The sequence below is a fragment of the Gallus gallus genome, chromosome 4, assembly GCF_016699485.2.
Source record: "Gallus gallus isolate bGalGal1 chromosome 4, bGalGal1.mat.broiler.GRCg7b, whole genome shotgun sequence".
Lineage (NCBI taxonomy): Eukaryota > Metazoa > Chordata > Aves > Galliformes > Phasianidae > Gallus > Gallus gallus.
The window spans coordinates 80,196,020-80,220,454 of NC_052535.1; the positions used below are offsets into that span (position 1 = coordinate 80,196,020).

At 37.6% G+C, this 24,435-nt stretch overlaps 1 protein-coding gene across 19 annotated transcripts in view; it reads right to left on the reverse strand.

Moving 5' to 3' along the window:
* ABLIM2 (actin binding LIM protein family member 2) overlaps nt 1–24,435 on the reverse strand; it is a 137,545-nt gene that overhangs the window by 18,707 nt on the left and 94,403 nt on the right. For 5 of the 19 annotated variants that reach the window (XM_025150014.3, XM_025149997.3, XM_046940627.1 and 2 more), the window contains 8 exons: nt 21,490–21,610; nt 19,679–19,777; nt 14,127–14,228; nt 12,860–12,913; nt 8,702–8,754; nt 8,062–8,209; nt 2,918–2,976; nt 244–298 (listed from right to left, as the gene is read on the reverse strand). In XM_025150014.3, the coding sequence (XP_025005782.1) occupies nt 244–298; nt 2,918–2,976; nt 8,062–8,209; nt 8,702–8,754; nt 12,860–12,913; nt 14,127–14,228; nt 19,679–19,777; nt 21,490–21,610 (691 nt within the window). Of the gene's footprint in view, nt 1–243; nt 299–2,917; nt 2,977–8,061; nt 8,210–8,701; nt 8,755–12,859; nt 12,914–14,126; nt 14,229–19,678; nt 19,778–21,489; nt 21,611–24,363; nt 24,397–24,435 lie in introns of all 19 variants that reach the window. The other 14 variants (XM_025150015.3, XM_025150001.3, XM_015285836.4 and 11 more) reach the window with 5 other exon arrangements.

A 24,435-nucleotide genomic window follows, 5' to 3' on the forward strand; every position in this document is an offset into this window, starting at 1 on the left:
ATTCAGGACACTGGCATAGACTCAACATTGTTACACCACTGTATAATTCAGGACATCAGTCAGACCTTTATATTCAATCAGATAAAAAGAAGATTCTCTGTGATGAATGTGATACTGAGCTGGTTCTGTACCATCATTACATGAACCATGTGAAGATAAAAGAGCAGTAACCCTTTGGGCAAGAGGTAAACAAGCATCCTCAAAGGAAAAAAAACATGGAGTGGAAATGCTACTGCAATGTACCTTTCATCCCCCAGCTCGCCTCCTGGTCTGTTTCATATTGGCTCATGTTTTCAGGCTAGAAGAGAAGAAAAGGAGCAAGGTAACCTAAAAATACACACAGACACAAAGTATCCCTCTGCACACTGGTGAGAGGAAAAAAAAAAAGACAAGTGGTACCACAAAATCAAGATGAAGATCCTCCCGAAACAGAAAATAAATGAAGTTTCATGAGAACTTGACCTAATGTTCAAAAAGGGTATCCAGAGTGCTCACAGCACCCATCACCCTAGAGGCACTGAAAGGAGCTCTGCCTGCAGCAGAGGATGGATTGTCAGTGAGTGTGTGTCAAACTGGCAGTCGCACGTGATTGTCACTCAGAGAGGCAGCTACACAGTCCTATCAATCTTATCTTGTCCCACTGTCTTTTTTCTTTGCTGGCAAATGCTGTCATGATGGTAAGTATTACAGGAGACCCAAGAGGCACCATAACTTTGTTGTTGTTGTTGCTTTTCTTAGAGTTTCTTTCACCTATTAGGTACACACTGTACCCACAACAAGGCTCACAGGAAACTGCAAGGCTCCTTATTGTTTGCTTTTATTATATGACACATCACCAGGATGGTTGATTAAAAATAACAAACCACAAATACTGGTATAATCCTACAACACAGAGTGCAGCCACTCTGAGGAGAATTTTGGTCTGAAGGATTTGATCATTTTCAACCTTCCTGCAGCTCTCAGCTGCTGGGTTGCACCTTTTAGATGGGACAAATGCTGCCACCTGCTGCTTTCACATCACATTACATGGCTTAAGCCTGCAAAAAGTACACCAAGCACTGCATCTGCGCTTTCTGATGGCTTTGGCTTACTTCTCAACAGTGCACAAGTCACTTACTTGCTTGGTCCATGTTAGTGGTAACAGGTATTGTGAAAAGTCAGATAAAAGTTGCTGACTCCTAAATGGGGACAGGTTTATCTAGACCTTTCCAAATTCATAAATCTAATTTGGTTAAGTTGTGTTGCTACTGGTTTCTTCAGGAAGGAATTCAAGCAGTCAGGTACTTGGAGCATCAACAGGCAAAATTAGTCATGTAATATTAACTCAAAGGGATGGAGACTTCACTAACTACAAAAAAAAAAAAAAAATCAGTTTAGGTGCTCTCTGACAGTTACTTTCTTGTAGCTTTTTCTAATAACCTTCAGTTTCATTCATTACCTGGGGAGTTTAATCCCACCCATATGGCTGAACAGTCCCACATCTCTAAACATTTCCTCAAAAGGGAGATACGTCAGGCCCCCCATAATCTCTATAGCCCTCCACTGGATTTTCTCTAGAAAATCCCTGACTTTCTTGAACTGAGGAGCCAGAACTGGTAACAGCACTCCAGATGTGGCCTCACCAGGGCAGAGTAGAGGAGGAAGATCACCATCCTCAGCCTGCTACCCACGCTCTTTTTAACGTACACAGGATACCTTCGTCTACAAGGACACACTGCTGGCTCATGGCCACCAAGACACCCAGGTCCTTCCCCACAGAGCTCCTTTCCAGCATATCAACCTCTAACCTATACTGATGCATGCAGTTATTCCTCCCCAAGCGTAGGACTCCACGTTTGCCCTTGTTGAACCTCATCAGGTTCCTCTCTGCCCAACTGTCATGACTGTCCAGGTCTTGTTGAATGGTAGCACAGCCTTCTAGGGTCAGCCAATCCTCCCAGCTCTGTATCATCAGCAAACTTGCTGAGGGTGCATTCTATCCCTTCATCTAGGTCACTGATAAAGATGTTGAACAAGACCAGGTATTCCCGGGGAATACCACTAGTTACAGGCCTCCAGCCAGACACTGCACCATAGATCACAACCCTCTAAACTCTGCCAGTTGGCCAGATCTCAGTCCACCTCACTGCCCACTCATCTTCCTAAGCTTCCTTACATAGATGCTGTGGGAGACAATGTCAAACGCCTTGCTGAAGTCAAAGTAAACAACATCCACTGCTGTCCCCTTGTCTATCCAACCAGACACGACATTACAGAAGGCTGCCAGTTTGCTCAACCATGATTTCCCCTTGAATCTATGTGGACTACTCCTGGTAACCTTCTTTTCTTCCACTTGCTTGGAGATGGCAGCCAGAACAAGCTGCTCCACCATCTTCCCAGGGATGGAGGTGAGGCTGACTGGCCTGCGGTTTCCCACTTCCTCCTCCTTACCCTTTTTGAAGACTGGAGTGATGTTGGCTTTCCTCCAGCACTCAGGCAACTCTCATTTCTCCCCCCTGCCTTGTATGATGTCTGTCTGTGTGTGCATATATATATATTTCTCTATATATATTTAAGAAATGCTATGGATATGGGCTGCTCCACCTTTGCTCTAAGATCATTACTTGCCTAATTAAAGGCTTAACCCTCTTTATCATTAATTCAATATATACTGTGGTATGTTAATATGCACAATTTTGGATCTTAGTTGGTTTTCGGAGGAGAATCAAGATTTCTAATGCTCATGCCACACACAGTTAAAACCAAAAGCTTCAGTCTGACTCCTGCAGACAAAGTGTAACTCTCACAAGTTAAAAAGTCATCAGGCAGGGTAGGTAGCCAAAACACCTGCAAAGTATTATCACTGTGTAAATCTTTTATCTCGTTTTCTATTTATGATACACTATTACCTGGGAAATACATTTAATTGTACACCTACCTGATGCAAGCCATTCCTTCCATACCCAGGTAGAGAAGTAGATTTAGAATACGGAAATCCTATAAAAGACATGATAGACAGCTACATCATTCGTGATACACAGTTATATTTTTTGTGTAGTTCTTTATAATCTACAAAAACCCAGAAATCAGGAAAATAGCCAGAAATAGCAATTGCAAGGTAACTATGCATATCCTAGTCATGGGATGAAGTACAGCTGAGTAGTACTCATCTTTTCTCTCTACATCATGTATATGGGTACACATAACAATGTCTGTAAGTCATAGCACAGTAGGATACAATCACTGTAGTGGGCACAACAACAGAAGATTTGTGGGACTCACTTTATGGAAGCATCGTGAAGCCACGTAATGCAAAACAGATTTGAGAGCTTGTAAAATCTCAGCTCTCCAACTCAGTGCTAAACCATAACTTGAAAAAAGAGGTACCATTATTTTAGAGTTATTCCACTTCTCACCATGATGTATGTGGTCTATTTTGGGGTTTGTTTTTTAAAAGATAAGGGTTGGTATCTCATCAAACAGAAAAAAACCAGAAACCAACAAGAAACGAACTTAGACATTTTGCATTTCTACTACTTCATTAACATGTAAATGAAAGTATTACAGTGGAAATAAGTAAAAGGACAAATGCTGAAGGGAAAGTTTTAAGATAGATAAAATTCAAAAGTGAAGTTACTATGAACAAATTGGATCTTGTACAGTGATGAAACTACACAGTCAGTAGGAAGCAACTGAAACAGTCAGAGAACAGTTGAACTGCCTTACTTTTACTACCAGGAGCTTAATAAGAAAGTTTGGATGATCCCTTTGTCAGCAAAGGTACAAACAGTGTTTCAGTTTTTTGGTTTATAAAAAATAATGATGTATAGAAGTGATAATATGTATGAGTTTATATTAAACAGAAGATAAACAAATGTTCTGTAATAAGCATTCTTGATTCCAGTACAGGAAAGTTTGATAATTTGAGGCAAAGAGTTAGGAGAAGTAAGTTAGCTCAAAGAACTGCATGTACAAGGCTACTTTCTGCCAAAAATGTTGGCAATTTGTGTCCGAAGGGGAATGCAGGAAGGGAATCCAGACACTACTGGATTAATAAGTACCCTAAGGAGATTATTAGGAATAAGTATACAGAAAGAAAAAACAAAAGACGGATCAGCACAGAGCTCACGGTATGCTGAGATAAAGCGAGAACTGCCAGGAGTCAAGCTGAGTTAAACATTGAAAATGATATTAAAACAAATAGCAAAAGGTTCTCCAGCTATATAAACAAAAAGAGAACAAGGAAAGAAGAAATGGGATCACTGTGTCACTACACAGGAGAGGGGAAGGGGAGCCTAGGTGGGGCTCCAACGCTAAAAGAGTATTTCACTTCAGCTTTCAGGAACAAGTGTAAAGTGCTGAGCTTTACATTGTGAAAAAGTTCACACAATTAGGGTAGGCAAATGAATCACACTGTGATAGAGATATAATTCAAAGCACTCTGTACAGGAAGCTGATAAGCTCAAATAAAATTGGAAGATTAACTTAAATCACTGGAGTGATTTAAGCAAGTACAATTTTATGCTTAAGAAGAGAAAAAGATACTCAGCACCTATCAGTTTGTTTCCAAGAGAAAACTTTGATGAAGACCAAATAAAAACACGGAAGTAAATAGAAAATCAGTTGTATTCATGTTGATTTTGATTCATTTAATAGAAGTTAAAGAGACAGTGTGAGACTCCCTTGCTAGCTCTATTCACTAAAAGAAATGACTTCTGTGCAAAATAAATTTTATTGGAATTCATCTAATGAGATATCATTAAAATCAGTATGTTGCTGCACAGGAAATTAAAGTAAAACCAGAGGACATGGAGTTTTTATCAGAGGAATTATAGGGCATGTAAGGAAAAAATGAAATATGAAAAGCAGGTAGTGAGAACTGAGCAGTGCTGAGAGAGAAATGTCAGCATGGACTGGTGTTGAGTTGAAATCGCCTAATATTTGCACTAACTATCTGGACACCAAAAATAGTAATGGGCTAATAAAAATGACTGCCTACACAAAGTTATAAAGTACTGCTAATATAGAGGAGGATTGGGGTATCATAAGGAGCTGGGACAATCTTAAACTTTAGAGAAGTTGAAATGGGATGCGGTTTAATAATTCATGGGAAAAGTCATGCACTTAGGGACCAATAAATATCCAACACTTCTATTATATAAGATGAAATCTTATTATTTGGAGACAATAGGAAAGCAGCCAGGCTTAGTTATACAGCTCAATGATGAGATGACCAAGGGCTATTAAAGTAAGTTTAAAAATGATAAAAGTTGGAAATGTCTGTCTTAATACATTCCAAATATGGAAATAATTGCAATATTTCCAGGTAGTGACAGGACATTATGAAAGGATGTTCTGTTCAAGTGGGTTAAATTAAATTCACCAGACCTTTGGGCCTACAGGATAACTGGGACAACAGAAGTTCATCATAAGAAAAATGGATCAATGTGCTCAACATTTAATCTAGCAAAACGAGGATAAAAGTAAAAGATGATTTAGACACATAATCAACTGTCATCTGAGAAGTGGTATCAACTATGAGCAAAACTTCTTTTGTTGACCCCACCGAGAGCTCCCAAGTATAATACAGGGATGGAGTGGTGAATTAGATGAATCATTTATCTCTCTCTAGTTTCTAGCTTGGAAACTAGAAATCTATCATTGCTTGTTATCTGAATAGCAGTGACTCTAGAGGACAAAGAGTGTAACTGCCATCTGTACTCCTGCTTGGAAAAAGATGCCACTGTTGAACATCAGCATGGAGTTCAATTTCTTGGCATCTTGGCTAAAGAGAGGTTGAGTGGGATTTGTTCCATCACCAAATAGACTTTCAAAGTTATCATGGAAAAATGCTCTAAAGCAAAGAGCACGATTTGAAAACAAACAGCTCACTTCAGCACACAGCAGCTCAACTGTTGCCTTCCAGGCTGCCAGGACTGAGCCACATCGACAGGCACAAGTGACATCATGTGGTTGGCTGGAAAAAACCCTAGAGGTGAATTAAGCTGAAAGAGCTCAGATCAATAAAGAAAAGAACCAGTGACTCCAGTGTGAAAAGCACTTCACTTAGCATCTCTTTCTCCAGAACTTATTTGTGAACTTAACCTTTTATTTTGCTGTTTCTTTGTTTTTATTATAATGGTAAAATACAACACCAACATCCACCAATCACATACTGTAGCTCATTATCATAACAAACTACAGTTGTATATTTATAAAAAAAATTTTGGAGTAACTGGCCAAATCAAAGCACTCTTTTCCTCTAATTAGGTGTTACCTGAACTTCAGCAGCTACTTGATAAAGCTACTGCTTCTTCCAATATGACATTCACTCTAGCCTAGATATTGTGAGCGTGTTTTTCAGTACATCGGGTACACATCAACAGTGAGAGTTACAAACCTGGTTAGATGTCTACCTTCCTAACTATGTGAAACAATGACTAATGGTAAAATAAAAACTGTTAAAAACATATGCATACAGAAATAAGACACATTTATGCACGTGGATGTAAGGAGATGTTGCCACTGTCACTTAGTCTTCAGCCAGGCTGCACACAAGCAAGTTCCACTCTAGATACCTGCCAATCACACAAGCCCAAATATATTATTTTGGACACATAGCTAGAGAGATGTGACTAAATATCTTCTAGAGTAGAATAATACTTCTTCAATTTGCTCATAGGTTAGACAAACGAATGCAGAGAAGTTTGAAGTGTATGTCTGGATACATAGCCAGAGATTCACAGTCTGATGCCTGCTAACTCCTACATTCTCTATGTAATAATTTTGCACCAAACCAATATTTGAAAAGTTTATTTTCTCTGATTCTGACTATGCCACAGAGATGGGGCTTAATGTCAGAGCTAGAGAGCTGGGCACTCTCAACCATGCACACAGTAGGTAGAGAAGCTACTGTTTACATCCTAATGACTATGCAAATGATAGGTGTGAGCTGCATAGGTGATCAGATATGGGCTTTCCTTGCACAGGATATGCAACAAAACATCATGCAATGTTTGATGATGACTAAGGAATCAAATCCCTTCAGGTTAGACCAGTGTGACCAATTACCCAAAATAACTTCTCTTTTTTATCTTGTTACACCCTTGTGACAGACTTTGCATCATCTGTTTTTCCTCTTCCTTGCATAGCTAAGCCATAATTTCCTTAATAGAAGTTGATGGAGCCAGCTATCACATTACCAAAATGCCCACAAGACTGACATACTGGCCTTGCTGCCAGACATGCCTCACATTGGATGCATTCTTTTGGAAAACTGCTTCCCCAGCTTGTTCACCTCAGATGACCTGCTACTGCTGTATGGCGTAAAGTGGAGGATGAAGGGAGATAAATGCCCCAGTTATCTGTTAAAATTCACTTAAGCTATTTTTCGTCATTTACTCAATGTAAAAGTATAACTCAGACCTGATTCTGATGGCCATTTTCTGCATTTCATGCCCTGCTGAAATGCAGAGGAAAGAAATGTAGAACGTACTGGGTTTATTTTGTTTTGTTTTGTTTTTGTGGTCTTCAGATCAGTTTTCAGAAACAAAATCTTCCCACTATTCCACCTGGTTACCCAATATCTGGAAGGTTTCTGTGAGCTTACAGCTACGACTAAGAAAGATATAAAAACTCCTGTCCTAAATTAGTCTTTGGAGCAAGTGCTCCTTACACTTAATAACAATACTGAAAAAAATGACTCTACCAACATACAAACTGCAAATTAATCCTTGATACAATCCGCCTGATACTACTACCCTGCTTATTGAAAATAATTAGCATCTACATAGGTGTCTTTACGTATTAATGAGGGGTAGGTTTTTGTTGTAAGGAGATTTTCCTCTCCAGGAGTATACAGTATCTTTATATAAGCAATGGTCCTTCTCTCATTAAGAGAACTCTACAAATATTTTCAACACTGAAATTTAAAGATGTTGATAACTTACAAGCCATAGCCAAACAAATATATCTCATTTTGATAGAGAAATAAGGAACAAAGCAAACCAGGGACAGCCTACAGCCACCTCCCTCTGCCCCACCCCTATTGGCCATATACAGCTGCCAGCACGCAGTACTCACGGGAGTACATGGCAGTGGTGCCCTCCTGTGCTCTCTGGAAGTTTTCTCTGTCAGTTCCAGGAGTAAGAGACAGGGATCGGGTATCTGAATCTGGGGAATTAGTTCTGGTGTCCATATCCCCTTTCAGAATAAGCCAACTGGTCTTCAGCTAAAGAGAATGAAAGCCTGTTATAGGAGCCACATTGAACTCATGCCCTACATCACTTGCTAGCTTATATGTTTATGCTCAGTACAGCCTGTACCAATGGTCACAGCCCCACAGTTACCAAAAACCTTTAACTTCTATCTGGGCTGAGGATAGTTTCTCTGTTAATTAAGTTGCCCACTCTGCCTCACTTTAGAAGATTTGTTATGTCTTGTTCATATCATCAATCCACTATAACATTTTTCTTGTGTGTTAATGCACACCCTTATATTTTAACACATTCACCAATATATGCACTGAGATTCAATGAAAATCCTTGAATTTATTGCTATTGCTTTCTTTAGCACGAAATGCAGATTTTAAATCCTAAAAACCTAAAATCAGTAAGATTCATCTCAGATACATTAAATAATACCTTGAAACATAAGCATGTTTTATAAAAGAATTGCCTAAAGAAAAGTAAATAAACTACCTTTTGTTCTTTCTGGTTATTACCTTCTTGTTGTCCTGATCCAGACTTCCATCCTCCCCTTCTGATCTTCTTAGTGCTGAAAGATTAATTTTTTTAAAATTAAAACTGATCGATCATTTTTGTTTTCTGTTTTGACTGTCTTCACCTTCTACATATTTTCAAAAGGAGAAAAAAGCAATAAAAAAACCTGAAGTTGGGCAGAAAATTGGATCCGTAGAGCTATGGTGTCACAGAATTACTTAATGTTTGGAAAAGATTATGGCAATACTAATGCTATAGGCATGTAGTAAATGCAGAAAATCCACTCTTGCTGAATTTTTAAGCTATAATTTTAGGAAGAAGCTGCTTTTGAGGAATGGCGGGTGGTAAAAAGTCCAGATTCTAACTTAGGGACAGATCCAGGGGTAAATCACTGCTCCATTCTTTGTTACCATGATTAAGAAAGTACATATGGTTATTCAGCTATTTGGTGGCCTGCACATCTGGGCCTCCAACTTTATTCAGTAAGATGAGGAATGATGGCAAAGAAGATAGGTACAAATTTGGTATTACCTCTTCATGACACTGCAAGAAAGGTTGTGTCAGTATAGTGAGAGTGAAGGACAGCGGGTAAGGATGAGCTGCTGCTGAGCCCCATAGAGCTGCAATTATCAAGTCTCAGATAAAGCAAAAGAGGTCTCTAAAATTCACAAATCTGTTTCTCACCTATATTCTCTCTTCAAGAGTCTTTGATAAAAGTAAATATTTACCTGTTGTTTCATTCTCTTGTGACCTTCCAACTTCCTGAAGAGAAAATCTCAGCACTGAAAACCTAAAAGTTACAGGATAGTTCCCAACCACTAACTGTTTTTTTTTTTCCTGAGCTTTTCTTTACCAAAGTATCATACCAGAGACTTATTTATACCTCAGATAGAATTTTACAGAAAGTTTTTGTGACAAATTTCACACTATTTCAGATAACTTCCCAAAATCTAAATGCCTCTTGCCTTTGTATCACTTGAAACTGTTGCGTGAAATAAAACAACTGGAGTAATGCAATGACGTAGCATAATTTTAAACCCATGTGAGGTTATAACAAGGGGATTGTCTGCAATATCTGAGTTCAAGGGTAACACAAGAGTCCCATGAACCACAACATAGCCAGAAAAATATATTTATTAATAATAAATGTAGCACGATAATATTAAAGATTAGACCACTCAAAGACAGTGCTACAACACTCTCAGCTAGCTGGGAACAACTCTCAATTTTTTCCAGCGAGCAAGTTTGCTGAGGATCTTCCTTGCATCCTAACAACACAGGAGAAAGGCCACCACCATCAGCAATTCAATGTTCTTCTCCTTCACACTACGCAGCTCACATCCAGACCCTTCACTGGCATCCTGACCAAACAAATAAGCATGAAAAATTGAAGTGTCTACATCTCAAGAAGGTCTTAGACCCGGTTTTCTGGCACTTTGGGTGCATACCTTAAATCACCAGGTTATTTATGCGGATCTCAGGGATCCATGTAGAGAACTGGATGCCTTTTTGCAAATTGTTTTTGTAAAAGACACTGATATTTTAAAGGAAAACAAAACAAAACAAAACAAAAAAAAAAACAGAAAACCAAAAAAAAAAAAAAAAAACCAACAACACAAATTGAGACCAAAATGTTTTTCGGAGGTTCTGTATGTTCCATGGGTTCATGAGATCAAATGACTTCAAAATAGCAGGACACTGAGGTTGTACATAGAGATCTAGAGGAGTCCAACAAAAATCAACAGGGCCCTATAAGGCCTGCCCCTCTCAGCATGCCGAGTGCTTCATGCAACACTTTACAGCAAATAAATCCATGTGGCCTGAATTTCATCAGTGCTGAGCTCTAGCTTCACAGGTACAAGGAATACTTAGTTCTGCTGTGAGTCCCAATGCAAACTTTACCTTTCACATGGATCAGTGCTAATATTGCTGCAGAACAGACCTCTTATTACTATTATTATTAACTTTGAACCGTGTTCAAATGTTTCTGAAATATCAATGCACACAGAGGAATGTCAATGCTGGCTGTGGCACTTTCTGACTCCAGCTCTCACCTGATCTCTCCTATGAGCAACTTTTTCACCACATTTTTTTTTCATTCCAAAGTGTAGTGTTTAAAATAGAAACGCAGAAGCTGTAGCTATAGCAAATCTGTTGGGCACTGCTGCAACTGAAACCATTCAAAGCCAAATGTCTTGGAAAAGCTCCATGCACTTTTTGTTTTAAAGAACATTTTTGTACTTGTTTGTTCAAACTTGGTCACTTCAACAAAGGAATGTTCCCTGGCTCCCTTTCAGCATGCACTGGCTCAGTGTCCCTTTAGCTTGAGGAGCTGACTCATCAGTTGCTCATGTGTTCATGCTTTAGCAAAAAGATTTATACAACTTCTGCTGGCAGTTCTTAACTGCGTATCTCACTAAGAACTTACACAAAATACTTGGCTTGGAAGAAAAAAAGCTGCTGTTTAAAAACTTCACAAACCAAAAATATCAGTAAAATTAATTGACACAGCCAGAACATAGGAGATTGGGGCCATATCATCAGCTTGTAACAGTTGCTGAAACTATGCTGATTTACACCATATCAAGTTCTGACACTTATTTTGTAACTTTGCCTTCACTCTTTCCAAACATCACTGTAATATTCAGCTCTTTTCTTTGACAGTACTGGAGCTTTTTTTTGTTTTTCTTTTGGTTTGTCAGTTGTTTTCTGTTGTTGATGTTGTTGTTTTTTACTCAGCTTGAGAACTTACCACAAATGATTTGTGTATCTAAAGAGAAGGAATTAAAGAGTTTGGGCAGACTGTTTTGTGGATAGCATGACATCAGGCATTAGAACAAACAGATGATATCTTTTTCCCTTGGAGGTAACATTAGTATGACCAAGATTAGGATAATGCGAGCAGAAAAATAATCTATCTGAAGTGCACTGAAACATCAGCAAGTCTGACTTTGCTCAAAACCATACCCAGAACAACCACAGAGGTTATCTAAATACTGATGACTCCAATGTGCAATTACTCGAGCATGAAACATTTTGGTTACAATAAATGTCTGCAGGCCGACTCCCCCGTACCATTTGTCCATATTCTTTCTACTCCTACTCTACTGGATCTAAACTAGAACTTCCATCAAAACAGAAGTGTCATTTTCCATGAAAAGTAATATAAAAAAAAATTAACTACATAAAAAAGCTTATTTTTGACTATGCTAATCAAGTACTTTAAAATCAGCCCTATGTTACCACAACAGGAAAATGTTTTAAATACATTTTCCTTGTTCTGACCACGAGGCCAGTGATGTATCTGCCAGTTTCCTAAACTTTCTCATGGAAAGCTAGTAACTATCATCTGTTAGCATATGCGAGAACAGATATGTGAGGCTCTCTTACTCTTGCATACAACGTGGGAAGCCTCTTTCCACAGAAGGTGCTGCTGGAGATGACAGGATGGGAGAAGTTGCTCCAAGAAAGACCTGTCGTTGCCATGAAGAATAGTACAACTTCTATCTTGCTTTCATCAACAAAGTGCCTTGTTGCTGGGTTTACCAAAGGTTTTCCAATCATATTTTGCCACCATTATCAGCTACTAGATTCGTTTTTAACTCCCACAGTGTGGTTATATTAGATCTTAATACTATATCCTAGTAATATGCAGCTTGAAGATAAGCAGATATTTCATTTAGAAGTTGGACTCAATGCTCCTTGTGGGTCCCTTCCAACTCACGATATTCTATGACGACATGGTGAACATCAGTTATCACTAAACATTTTTTCTCCAGCAAAACAGCAGCCAGAATTATTTGCAAAAAAATGGATATTTCAAGGCATGGTGTGAATACAGGAGAACAACTTCTAATATACACATACTTTATTTCTTTCCATATATGAGAAAACTGCTTTTAAGTCAATATCTGCTCTAAATTACAAAGACAAGTCAAAATATCCTAATTCTAGTTTTAGAGAGTTTACAGAATCCCTGGACATCATGTTATACAAAATGCTGTTTCATTTTTATGTTACCTTTTTTTCTTTTTCTATTTTAGATTATGAGGCTTTTGAGATAATGAAATGGAAAGACTACAGCAAACATAATCACAAGAAATATGCATTTCTTTACAAAGATATGTAGAGAAACTGCATCAGAGAAAAGCAGACTGTACCATGCTGTTTGTAGATAGGAGGTTTCCTATAGATGTTATCTTTTACGCCAGTGTCTGAGGAAGAGGAAAGAGAAAGGAAAAAATAAAAGAGTAAGCAAGCAGACTATGCTGTTCTCATCCCCTCTCAACAACACCAAAATGCAAACACTTGAGGAAAGACAACAGATTACATCACTGATTTGTCTTTCAATGGTTATTATGTGAGAGTGAAGACTTACCCATCATGCTTATATATTTAAAATATTTAGGTAGTCTATGCAAACCTAAATTGTATGAACCACTCTTACGTCCCTCAAAATGCATTCAGATGCCTTGAATGCTGCACGACCAATACATGCTTCTTAGAAAACGAAGATAAACTGGTTATACTCATTACTATTAAAAAGAAAATTAATTTCATTGTAGAACAGACTACTGTAACAGTCAGAATTTAAAAGGAACTGCTTCTCCATTAATTACAATGGAAGTACACAGTCAAGAATAGATGTTCACACTACAAATGCCTAATATTCTTGCACAAAATTTCATATCATGACCATATGTTGAGTTGTATAGCTGACCTGGCCTACCAGAAACTTTTGGAAAGCCCCTACAGCAACAGTCCAGTGTTCCTGTATCACTCCCATGTTAGAAATACTTAGTACTATGGACCTGAGCAGATACAATTTCCAATCACAGTGTGCTCATAGAAGCACTAATCCCAGAAGTTAAACATAACTAAAAAAAAAAAAAAAAAACAGCAACAAAAAGAAACAATTCCACCAGACAGGTAGATGTTCTGTGCAGTCAAAAAGCTAAGCAGTTTGGATATAAATTTGGAATGCTTGTAAGTGATTGTGAACTTGAAAACAGTATGTGTACAAAGACAGTCACTGTAAGCTTCATGGGGGCCCAAAATCTTCCACCAGTTATCAATGTCTATATTAATACGATTCTCTAATTCAGAAAGTGAATGTATAAAGAAAAGAATAAAACAAAAAAATCCTATGCAGCGTTAGCAGTACAAATTATTATATCTTGGAGGCTTAATAACATGTGCTACCTAATGCAATTTTTTAATTTATATAAACATGCAGCATTCTAACTCCTTTATTTCTGAGACCAACTTAAGAGTCAACAGATTTCACTCACGAATAGTTTTCTTCTCTTGCAGATCTGAGTTCACAAATCAATGCAAAAAACCAACCAAACAAAAAACAAATCCATTTAGAAGAGAACAAACACGTGCCAGCAATTGAAGATCAAATGCTAAGCAGTGAAGGCCTACCTGGAATATGGAAATGCCTAGGAGCCTGCTGATAGACAGAAGGTGAAGATTTGCTGTCTGAGTACATGGATAAGCTTGGAGTGCTCCGACCACTTTCACTGCCTCCAAGGGGAAGAGCAAAGAAAGCAGATACAAGAAAAAAAATGGAAAGCAAAGTAGAGTATTTCAAGCATAAAGGCTTGTTCAGAATGACTTGTTAATCCAACAGTTTTAAATAACTATGAAACTCATTATTTTTCAGTACAACGTAATGGCTCAATTGCCAAACATTTAAACAACAATGAATATCTGATAGATAATATCAGATTAAACTGCAGCCTTGCATCCTGTCTTTGAAACTAAAGCTCCTCTTTCAAAAACAGCCATGAACAGAATAAACAGATAAGCACATCCACAGTCTTGTAATGTGTTTTGCATAGCCTTACAAGTTTTTGAAATCTTTAATGCTATGGCTCATAGCCTGCCCTTAAAACTAAAAATGAAATAATTCAGTAGTATTTAAAATATCTCAAAACAGGACTAGACCAGGAGTTATGGTTACGTAAAATGTCTCTGCATATATCAGTAACAAAAACAGATGTTGAAATTTGGTCCTTAATTGCAAACTTTCTCCACAGGTAACATGCCACAGCATTTTATATTTATGCAAACAAAGTTGGATTATCAAGTCATGGATCTATAATGCCATAGTCACTTGACAAAATTTGAAGATATGTACAATATTGATCTGTATACATTTTTTCACTTGTTTTGTCAAATGTTCCCTAGGTGCCATTCATTTCCTCTTAGTTTATTTCCCCAGTGTACACTCTATGGCATTATAGTGCTGCTTGGCAAACAAAAAAGTAAAGCTCTACTTTTTTGGGACTTGTAAAATCCAGTCAATTTACAGCACTGTTAAGCAACTGGAAGCCAAACATGACATTTATTCTAACATGAAGCGGTTGTTAATTTGCTGTTATTGTTATAGTGTAGATGAAGCACAGATTTAATGGATACTAATGGTGAAATTATAGCAAGTTTTCTTGGGAGAAAGGAAGTGCAGTAGCTCAGAGAGCTAGACTTATAACAGAGTTCTGCCTGCAGAAAGGGGAAGTTTCATACCATAAAACTACCATATTACCACTGCAATCTGGGCTGGGCCATGCAGTGGGTGTCTGCTGAACCCTTGCCAGGTCTCTGCTGAGAAGCAGTAGATGTATGGTCAATGATCTGTCACCAAGAACAGCCTGGACATACTCCACTGAAATCAACAGTGCAGTGTCACTGAGTTCAGCAGGAGAAGCAGGCCAGGTGAGATCATGACGACACACTAACGGATCAGCTCTAAATTTTGTGTCAGGTATTTTCACAGTCGGTAAAAAATTAAAATGAAAAGCCACTCGGCCATTAGGACTGCATATGCAGGAACAGCAATTTCTGATTGGAAAAAAATATAATCAGAGCAGCTGAGAAATTGAAACTGCAACTGTGGATGATGATGGCCTATGGTCCTCCCAAAAAGTAAGGGAAGAATTATGGAATTACTAAAAATCTGGTAAACCATCACCAGTCTGCAGAAAGGAACCAGACGGTTATTTGGTTTCTTGATTCCTGCTTTACTCTTGTAAGGAAAGAAGTGTTGACAGATTTTCACTTCACATTTAATTCTTTCTTTGCTGCTTGTTGTTCATATGCTTGGCCATCCCTACTGTGCAGAAGTCTCCACTTCACTCCAAATTTAAATACAAAGAACAGTGGTTTTTACTTCCTTTAGTAAAGCACCTGACAACTCCAAGAACCTTAAAAATCTTATAATGTCATTCATCCCAGAGTGAAGTTACTATTGTTGTTTGTTTTTTTTTTTTTAATTTAAAAAGAAAAAGAAAGTTTTCAAGTGACTTTCACAGTGTATTTATTCCTCATTTACTTAAAAATTAGCATAATATTAAAAACATATTCTCATATGATCTGCATGAATAACCACCTCCTTGAGCAATGATCCCAAGGTGCTGGTATTGCACTCCCGTAGAATTGTTCTTCAGGGATAGAATGTCAGTAGCACATTCAGGGTCTCAGGAGGAAACATTAATTAGGATGAATAAACAGGAAGAAATTGCAAACCACATCACAACAAATCTGCAAACTTCTCTATGCAAACGTCAGCTGTATGGAGTAGTTTGCAGAGCTATCACCTTTAATTTGCTCAAAAGGGAAGAATTATGGATGAAATGAGGGAAAAGGTTCTTCTAACAGTCCAATTCTACAAGCTGATGCACATTTAAATTATATTTAAATTTTTGCTACTGATTTGGAGAAACACAGTTCACATTTTGCATACAAAAATAAGTATTTAAGAAATAAGATCCATGTAGAATTTTCACATGTAGGAACTCCAGATAGTCACTTAATCTAGCCTATATTAAGTCTCTAAAATACAACATCACTAAGAATTTGTTGCTTTCAAAGGTCTGCTGGTATACACTGAAGAACTTCAAATAAGGTCTCTGAGAAAATGAAACTATTGAAGAGAGCAATGTTTCAGACTGTCGGTTTTGTCTTCTGCCACAAACAGCTGCAGGATGTGATCTGATCTCCTGGTCAGTGCAGGGCAAAAAACCAGAACCACAAAATTGTCCCCAAATTTTGTTTAACTTGGAAAGAATCTGGAAAAGTTTACTTTGAACTTGAGCATCAACCACAAAGTCCTTCTTGTGCCTTTTGGATACTGACAGGATAGGCTGCTCTTTCAACCTTGTGTGTGTATAGTCAGAGCTCAAACCCTACTCCCTTTCCATACTGCTCAAGGGACTGGGAGGAAAAGTGTAACATTGTTTATACCCCCTTCCTTGTTGGCTTTTCTTTATCTGAAAGAATGGGAAATTTGATAAGAAATTGCAGTAAGAGCAGTCTACGTTCCCTGACTTGGATTTGAACAATAAACAGCACTGGCCTAATAAGGATGTCAGAGATTACTCCTGAAAGTGGATCCTTTACTATCTGTTTGCACACGGAACATTAAGCAAGACAAAGTTTTTTGAAGTCCAGTGACTAACTCTCCTCAGGACTTCAAAGCCAAATAAATGGAAGCTGTGTTTCTACACTAGAAAGGCAAGTCGGTTTCCAGCATGGTTTAAGTAAGCATTTTTCACTTAGCACAGACTTTAGAGTCTCTGACTCCATCACCTCAAGAGGAAGAATTACACCACATGCAGGTATTTTGGAGATCACACATCATGATTCTCCTGATAAAAAGCTGTTACAGTATTTATCTTGAAGACATTTTGAAGACAAAAGACCTTAAAAGGGCACAACCAAGTATTTTATCTGCATGAGGAAGAATAGCTCATCCTATTATGTTGTTTCATGGGAGCTAAATTACAGTGTATGGAACTAAAAACAGAAACACAGTTATTTTACTTATGCTGAAAAATGACGAACTGTGCCCTTTCTCAGGAAGAATATGATACAAACTCAGTGAAATCAAAAGGAAGTTTCTGGCATTTTTTCATTAGAGTAGCAAAATTTCTACCAGAAGTCTAAATAAATATTTTATCATTATTGTGGAAAGCTAGTTTGACGAAGATTTGTTCTAGTATTATAAACCAGTGCAGTATTTCTGGATTTAATAAGAGTTTTTGTTTTGTTTTGTTTTGTTTTTTTGAGTGTGATTTCATTTTTTTAAAACCAGAAGTGGCAATATTCAACTCGGTCTGAACACAAATAAATGGTTCCTATGGCTCTGCTCTTCCCACATCAACTGCTTTGAAAGGAAAAGAAAATTTTACATTAATCTTTGAAATACTTACCAAGATAAGGAAAAAAGAGTCTTTAGCTTAGTGAAAAGAATTCAGAGCACTTGAAGAGGAACTGAACTTGAAGAGAATCTTATGACACTTTTTGGGATGAGACATTAACTCAGTGTAAAGCAGTGGGTAATATATACCTCTGCAGGGCTCAGAATTACCTATACATAAAGATTATAAACATACCTGCCTATGTGATAAGAGTGCTGTGAAGCATTACAAGTTACTGCTTGCAAAATATTTTAGCTCCTTGATAAAAAGTGTTGCAGAATTGTGAAATATTAAAATTTTGATCACTGTTAATAAATGCATGGGCAGAAACAGCTGGCACTTGAGGATTTCTTCCTCCAAACAGTAGCAATAAGTAATTGCTGCTGCTCTGAGCAACAGCAGGTAGCACTGAAAAGAAACTCATTTTAGCAAGAATGCTGCTAAGCAACTGCAAGTGGGCTTCTCAATAACAGCTTTCAGTTCAGTGAAAGCAGGCAACACAGCACACAGAAGAGGTCTTCTTACCCAGTACATCAAGTTGGATAATACTGCCCAAATTTAAAGGACACAGCAAAAAAAAAATAAAAATCGTTCAGGCTGTGCCTCAGGGAATAACAGGGTGTGTGAGTCAGCCTTCCAAAAAATGTGGGTATGAGTGAGTGTTTGGGGGTGTGAGAAGGTGCTTTGCAGGTAGACTTTGAAATGTCAACAACAGGATTAATCTCATTAGCTTTTCCCTCCAGAATTTTCTCCTGGGGATCTCAGTTGGAGCAACCTAACCCTGATTCTGTTCCTATTCGCAATGGGGACATTCAGCTGACTTTGAACAGAACTGTTTCTGGATACATTAGAACCTAACCATTTTCTCCAAAAGGCAATGAGCATCTGCAATTCATTTGAGTTTGTATTTCAGATTTGTTTGTAAGCCTGGTTCCTGAAGAGGGTCACTTCCTTTACTATAATAGTTACAATGGCATAGAGAGTAGCTTCACTTTATTAAATCAAATGGTACACATGAGTCAGGCATTTTCAGGCACTGAAAATGTTTGCCATTCATGTCTCCTCCCCATTTGTATTGTTCCTGGAGAGATGGTAGTTAATGACTTTCCTTTACTTATGTAGCTAACTAAAAATAAAAATAATAAAAAAATGAATAGCCTTTGCCTGAAACATTCTTGGTATTCCTCAAAACTGCCTCCTGTTTGCAACATGGAAGCTATTAACAGTTAATATCTACTGGAAAAAAAATGAAGACAAGGAGACTAGGCTCAGTTACTCTGCTTTACAGTATGTGGCATAGACTGTTTGCTAATCAGTGCAGCTATACTGATTTAACAAACTTTATATGGCAAGATTTCTGGTAATTCTGAAAATGATAAAGATAATCCCTAAATGAAAATTAGGTTAGATAACTGATGATCTGGCATTGGATCCAATGTGTAAGCTTATTAATTATTTGGCACCACTAAAATCAGGTAAAGATATTTTTTAGAGTAAGATTTAAAATTATTTCCCTCCCTCATTTTCATTACAAAATCTATTTCCTTCCCTCCACCCCTTCAAAATACACTTAACACTCACTGAAAAAAAAAAGCCAAAATAAAACAATTCATACTCACTCAGTTCTTGAAACTTACACAGTACATCAAAAAGCACTTGCACAAAATTAAGACAAATTTTATCCAAGTGGAAGCCATGCTTGCACAGACAAAAAAGTGAAACACATCTGAATAAGTCTACAGTATCACAGCACGGTTTTGCATTCCTGGACCTTACCTTTGAAGAAAGGGATGTAATGATGTCTGAATGTAGATGTAGGGCTTGGGTGTTGGGGCAGGGAGATGCAGCTACTGGTACCAAGACTCTGAGTACCAGCTGGGGGCAACAGAGAGTAAGTGAAAATAAACTATTTAGTTCACTTACTGAAAGCCACAAATTACAACGCCATCCTTCTTTTTCAGGAACATTTTCCTCCTGATGCTTAGAAAACCTACAGCTTTTGTTCAATATACAATCCTTTTCTTGTTGTGTCTAAAAACATCACAGTGGCCATATTATGTATTGGCCAGTGGACACAGGATTTCAGTAGTTATTGCATAAAATGCTAATATAATGTAATGCATCAGAAAATGTTCCAGAAAAGGCACCACAAAGAGCATTGCTGCTCTGAGGGAAATTCTACATATTTTAAAGCTGCAGGAGGGAATGATATATGCTCATAATGGATCTAATGAAATGAAATGGGGAGAGCCTTTCCTTAGATGAGAACCCTTCTACAAGTGGGTCCAGTTCTCAATGCCATTGGTATACACTGGTAGGATTTAGTCCATAATGTACCAGGACACTCAAGCACATGGCTAATTTAAGCACTTGAAGAAACATCCTGAAGTTATCTCCGCTCTGAAAGTCAGACATGTGATTAAGCACTTTGAAAAACATTCTCAGAAGCCAACTTTCTGTGTTTGCTTTGTTGTAATAATGTTCTGATAACATTTGGAGGTCTAATGGCTACTATTAAAAATAGCAGTTACTGTGACTTTCCTCTAAATTTTCAGTGAAATGATACGGCTTTAGACTTTATTTGGAATTTCTTTCATCTTTGCTCCTTCCTATAATAGTTTGCAGTTAATCTTAGGCATGACATAGCTGCCAGACCTTCAGCAGAGACTAATCTTGCCTGTCTCTAGTAAATCTTTGACACTCACTCTTATTTTTATTTACCGAAGACTTGACATAGTGCAACCCATTTCTGTACAAACTGCTTCTGATACCCATACAATTTACCTTTCCACTGGAAAATTAATGATTCAAAATGTTCCAAACTAGTTTATAATTATAATATAGCCCCAATAAAATTAACAGAGAAAATAAAGAAATAATAATAGAAAATTTCTGAATATTCTGTGTTGTCAGCCCAGATGTTTGAATGGTAAAAAAAATTAGACTGAATTCTGAGCAACTTAGTTGATTATTCTAAGGAGAAAATTCTTCACAGTGCCCGGATAGGAATGGGCCTTTGTACAGGGGACTCATGCAAAGATCAAAAGGGTTGTTATCCTTCCTCTCTGTGCAACAAAAACATCCAAGCTACACTAAACACTGCTATAAGCTTTTCAACTGAAGCAACCTGGATGTGAAAAACTAGTCATTAGAGCCCCTACTTAGTTTTCCAGCTCCTCCCTGTGGTGAGGAGAGCCATTGTGGACCATAAGCCCAGAGTACAAGAAGGGACACAAAATTACCTGAGCACTCTCCAGGCTTTGTGTGCTTTTGCTGCAACCACACTGCACCATGAAAGAGCTATGGATTGCATATGTACTTCCAGGTACAAGGATTAAGTCTCTTATATCTTCTGTTTACACATACATAAAAACCAAGCTTTCCAGGTGCCTATTTTCTTTTTCTAGATGCTCATGCCTGAATAATTTTTCCCTTTCTACCCATTGGACTATTCGTTCACAATACACAGTACATTGTAATGAACTTCTACTCTACCTAAAACTGTTTCTGGAGTTTCTGTCCTACCTAAAAAATAGGACAAAGTAGAAGAAAAATCTATAGAACAATTAATGCTGGTTCTCAGTTACCTGGCCTACTATAATGCTGAGGAGAATGGGATGTTGGAGTGTAGCGACCATAACCCAGTGAGCCAGCAGAGCTTGGACTTGATGTCCTGTACTGTTTGAAGGATCTGTCATCTTGGTCACCCTGAGAGGAAGAGAACAAATAAGTCATTAGAGAAGAGAAAACACTTTCAAATAAGCTAGAACTGTTTCTGTGCAGTGAAGATGGAACTTGATGCTGTTGTAATGCTCCATGCAATCCCAACAAAGCAAAGCGGCTTTCAGCTGTAAGCACCTCAACTGCAGTATGACTGAAGGAGTTCTGGAACTGCCAGGTTTCACAGAATGGCCACGCTTGCAGGAAAGTCAATGCATACGTGAATTTAGAATGACAGCATTATTTGTAAAGAACACTGTAGAATTACTGTTTCAAGACAGTATACTTTGCCACTCACTTTGATCTTCTGTAATGATTTAACATCCTTGGTTAGGTGAAAGATGAGATCAGGGTAGTGTGACAGTATTATGGTTACTTTGTCCTTTGATAGATGACTGCACAGTACAGTATAAGGGTTATAGACACCACAAAATCAGCATTCACTAGCTTGACTACATCACAAGAGCTAACCTGACTGCTGTTTAAATTGCCCAGCATACAATACTATGAACAAACATAGTAATTATTAGCTAGGTAACCTCTAATAACCACTCATATAAATTGTGTTAAGAATTAATTCTGCCGCGCTATGCAATGCAAGTCACACAACTTATTTTCCATGAAGGCTTTGACTTCAAAAAAATGTACATCTATTCTAAACCACTCACTCTTCATAGTTAAATTAAAACTGTAATTTGCATAGTGTCTTCTTAACAGTAAAAACATCACTGAATTAGATAAGGAAATGGTTTTCTGTAAACTAGCTACAAAAGCAAATTCAATTTTCTTTCTTATGACAAGTGAGAAATGGCTGGAGTTAACTTAAATTAGAGCAACGATGTAACCTACAGATGCTCCCTTATGGAAAGTCTTGTTCTGAAAAATACTACCCCCTCCTGTTCCAGTAGGAGTGAGTGAAGAACATGCTATCCCATAGCAGGTGGCTTGGGAAACCTTCAGGCATCTTTAACTCCCACTGGATCATTCATCATTTAAATACACAGCAGGTCCTACCTCGCCCCATCATCATCTCCCAGATTCCTATCAGGGCAACTTAATTATATCTATCCATTCATCGTTAGAGTTTTCCTGCCTGCAGCTTCCAATTTGACTGCTTTGGGATTATCCTTGACTCCAGAGATGTACAATGTTCGCCCATCTCATCAGTTTCTCTCCTTTGGCTGATGTGTACTTTTTCCTTTCCACATCACTCTAGACTAACTTACTGCATTTTCAAAAATGGAAAATCAGTTTTGTATACTGGTAACTAGCATTACTGCTTAAATATCCATATCAGAAGACAGATAATCCAAAAAAAAAAAAAAAAAAAGAAAGAAAAAAAAAAAAGGGAGAGCAACTGGTGCCTTCCCAAGTATGCAGTATTCTATAGGCATTGTGCCACCAATTCCTCCATGTTGAGTTTGAGATGTTTCTCTCTCTTTATAGCAATTTTATTTAATATCCAGTCTAACCTCTCAAAAAAGAACTATATGGCAGTACAGTCATGTCTCTTTAAAGTCTTGGAATTACATATAAATACCATATGAGTACTATGTAATGGTCTATGAAGTGTCCAGTTGAATGATTCAGTGAAATTTTGCCAATAAATCCCTTCAACAAACTAGTGACAAGTTTGTAGATGATGCCTGAGCACCGCCTTTCACGGACTCTTTAGAGAAAGACAGAACACATGGCAAAGCTGGATAGCATGGGATGATCAGTATGACATGAATAACGGCAGCACCAGTCTCCATACCAGTGCCACTTCTGGAATCTAAATGCTTTACAGTGAGCTAACTGGTAGCTAATTTAAACAAATTATCGTTATCTTGCTAAACACAAAGATTTCACATTATTACCTGCTTACCAGGTAATAATGTAATAAACATTATTACCAGCTTACCTTTTGTGTACTTTTGGTCTCTGTAAAGAATACTCAGTCAAGCTCATGAAATCCAATATCAAATAAAGCATGTATTTATTTGTAAATTATCAAATAAATTACATCTGACTAGTTAAATTCTCTGTTTAACCAATGTTCATAGAGATAGCTCATGATTTATAATCTTTAATAGGAATTTACAACTCTTCACTACTACCAAAATTTTGTAATGAATAGAATTGGAATCATGGAGATATGTGCCAATATATGCCTGATATGTGCCTGTGATGTTTAATTGAGCTGACACACGGGGATTTACATGAAATGCTTTCACTGCTTCTAAAAAGGTGACACTTCCTGAAACAATTACTGGCATTCATCATTAAAATACACCAAAATATACCTCCAAGTTCTGGTATGTGCATATAACTTAACAGTATGTGTATACAAATAGTATAAATACTTGAACTAGTTGTGGAATAATAACAAAACAATAAAATAAAAAAGAAGAGTAAGCATACCAAGCATTAATTCAAATCAATTCATGCTGGCAGCTTTAAATGTAAAAATAAATCATGTTTCTTAATGTAATTTATTCAGTAGAACTTGAAGAAGTGACCGTAACACAACCTTTATTTTGGAAAGCTGAAACATGGGTGACAGTGGGGATAGATGCATACAGATGACAATGCAGAAGCAGAGCATGTATTCAACACAAGTAACACTGGTAAAAACATAAATTCTAAAACCTCATGCACTGCAGATGACACACATTTCAGATGCTGCTGGTTATCAATGTGACCAGGTTTATGCATCACAAAATGGGTCAGAACAAGCGAAGAAAGGCACTGGGGATTACCTCAGTAGGTGTTGGAGAGAGCAACTGAGGTGACTGCAAACAGCAACACACAAGAAATTAGTGATACAAATT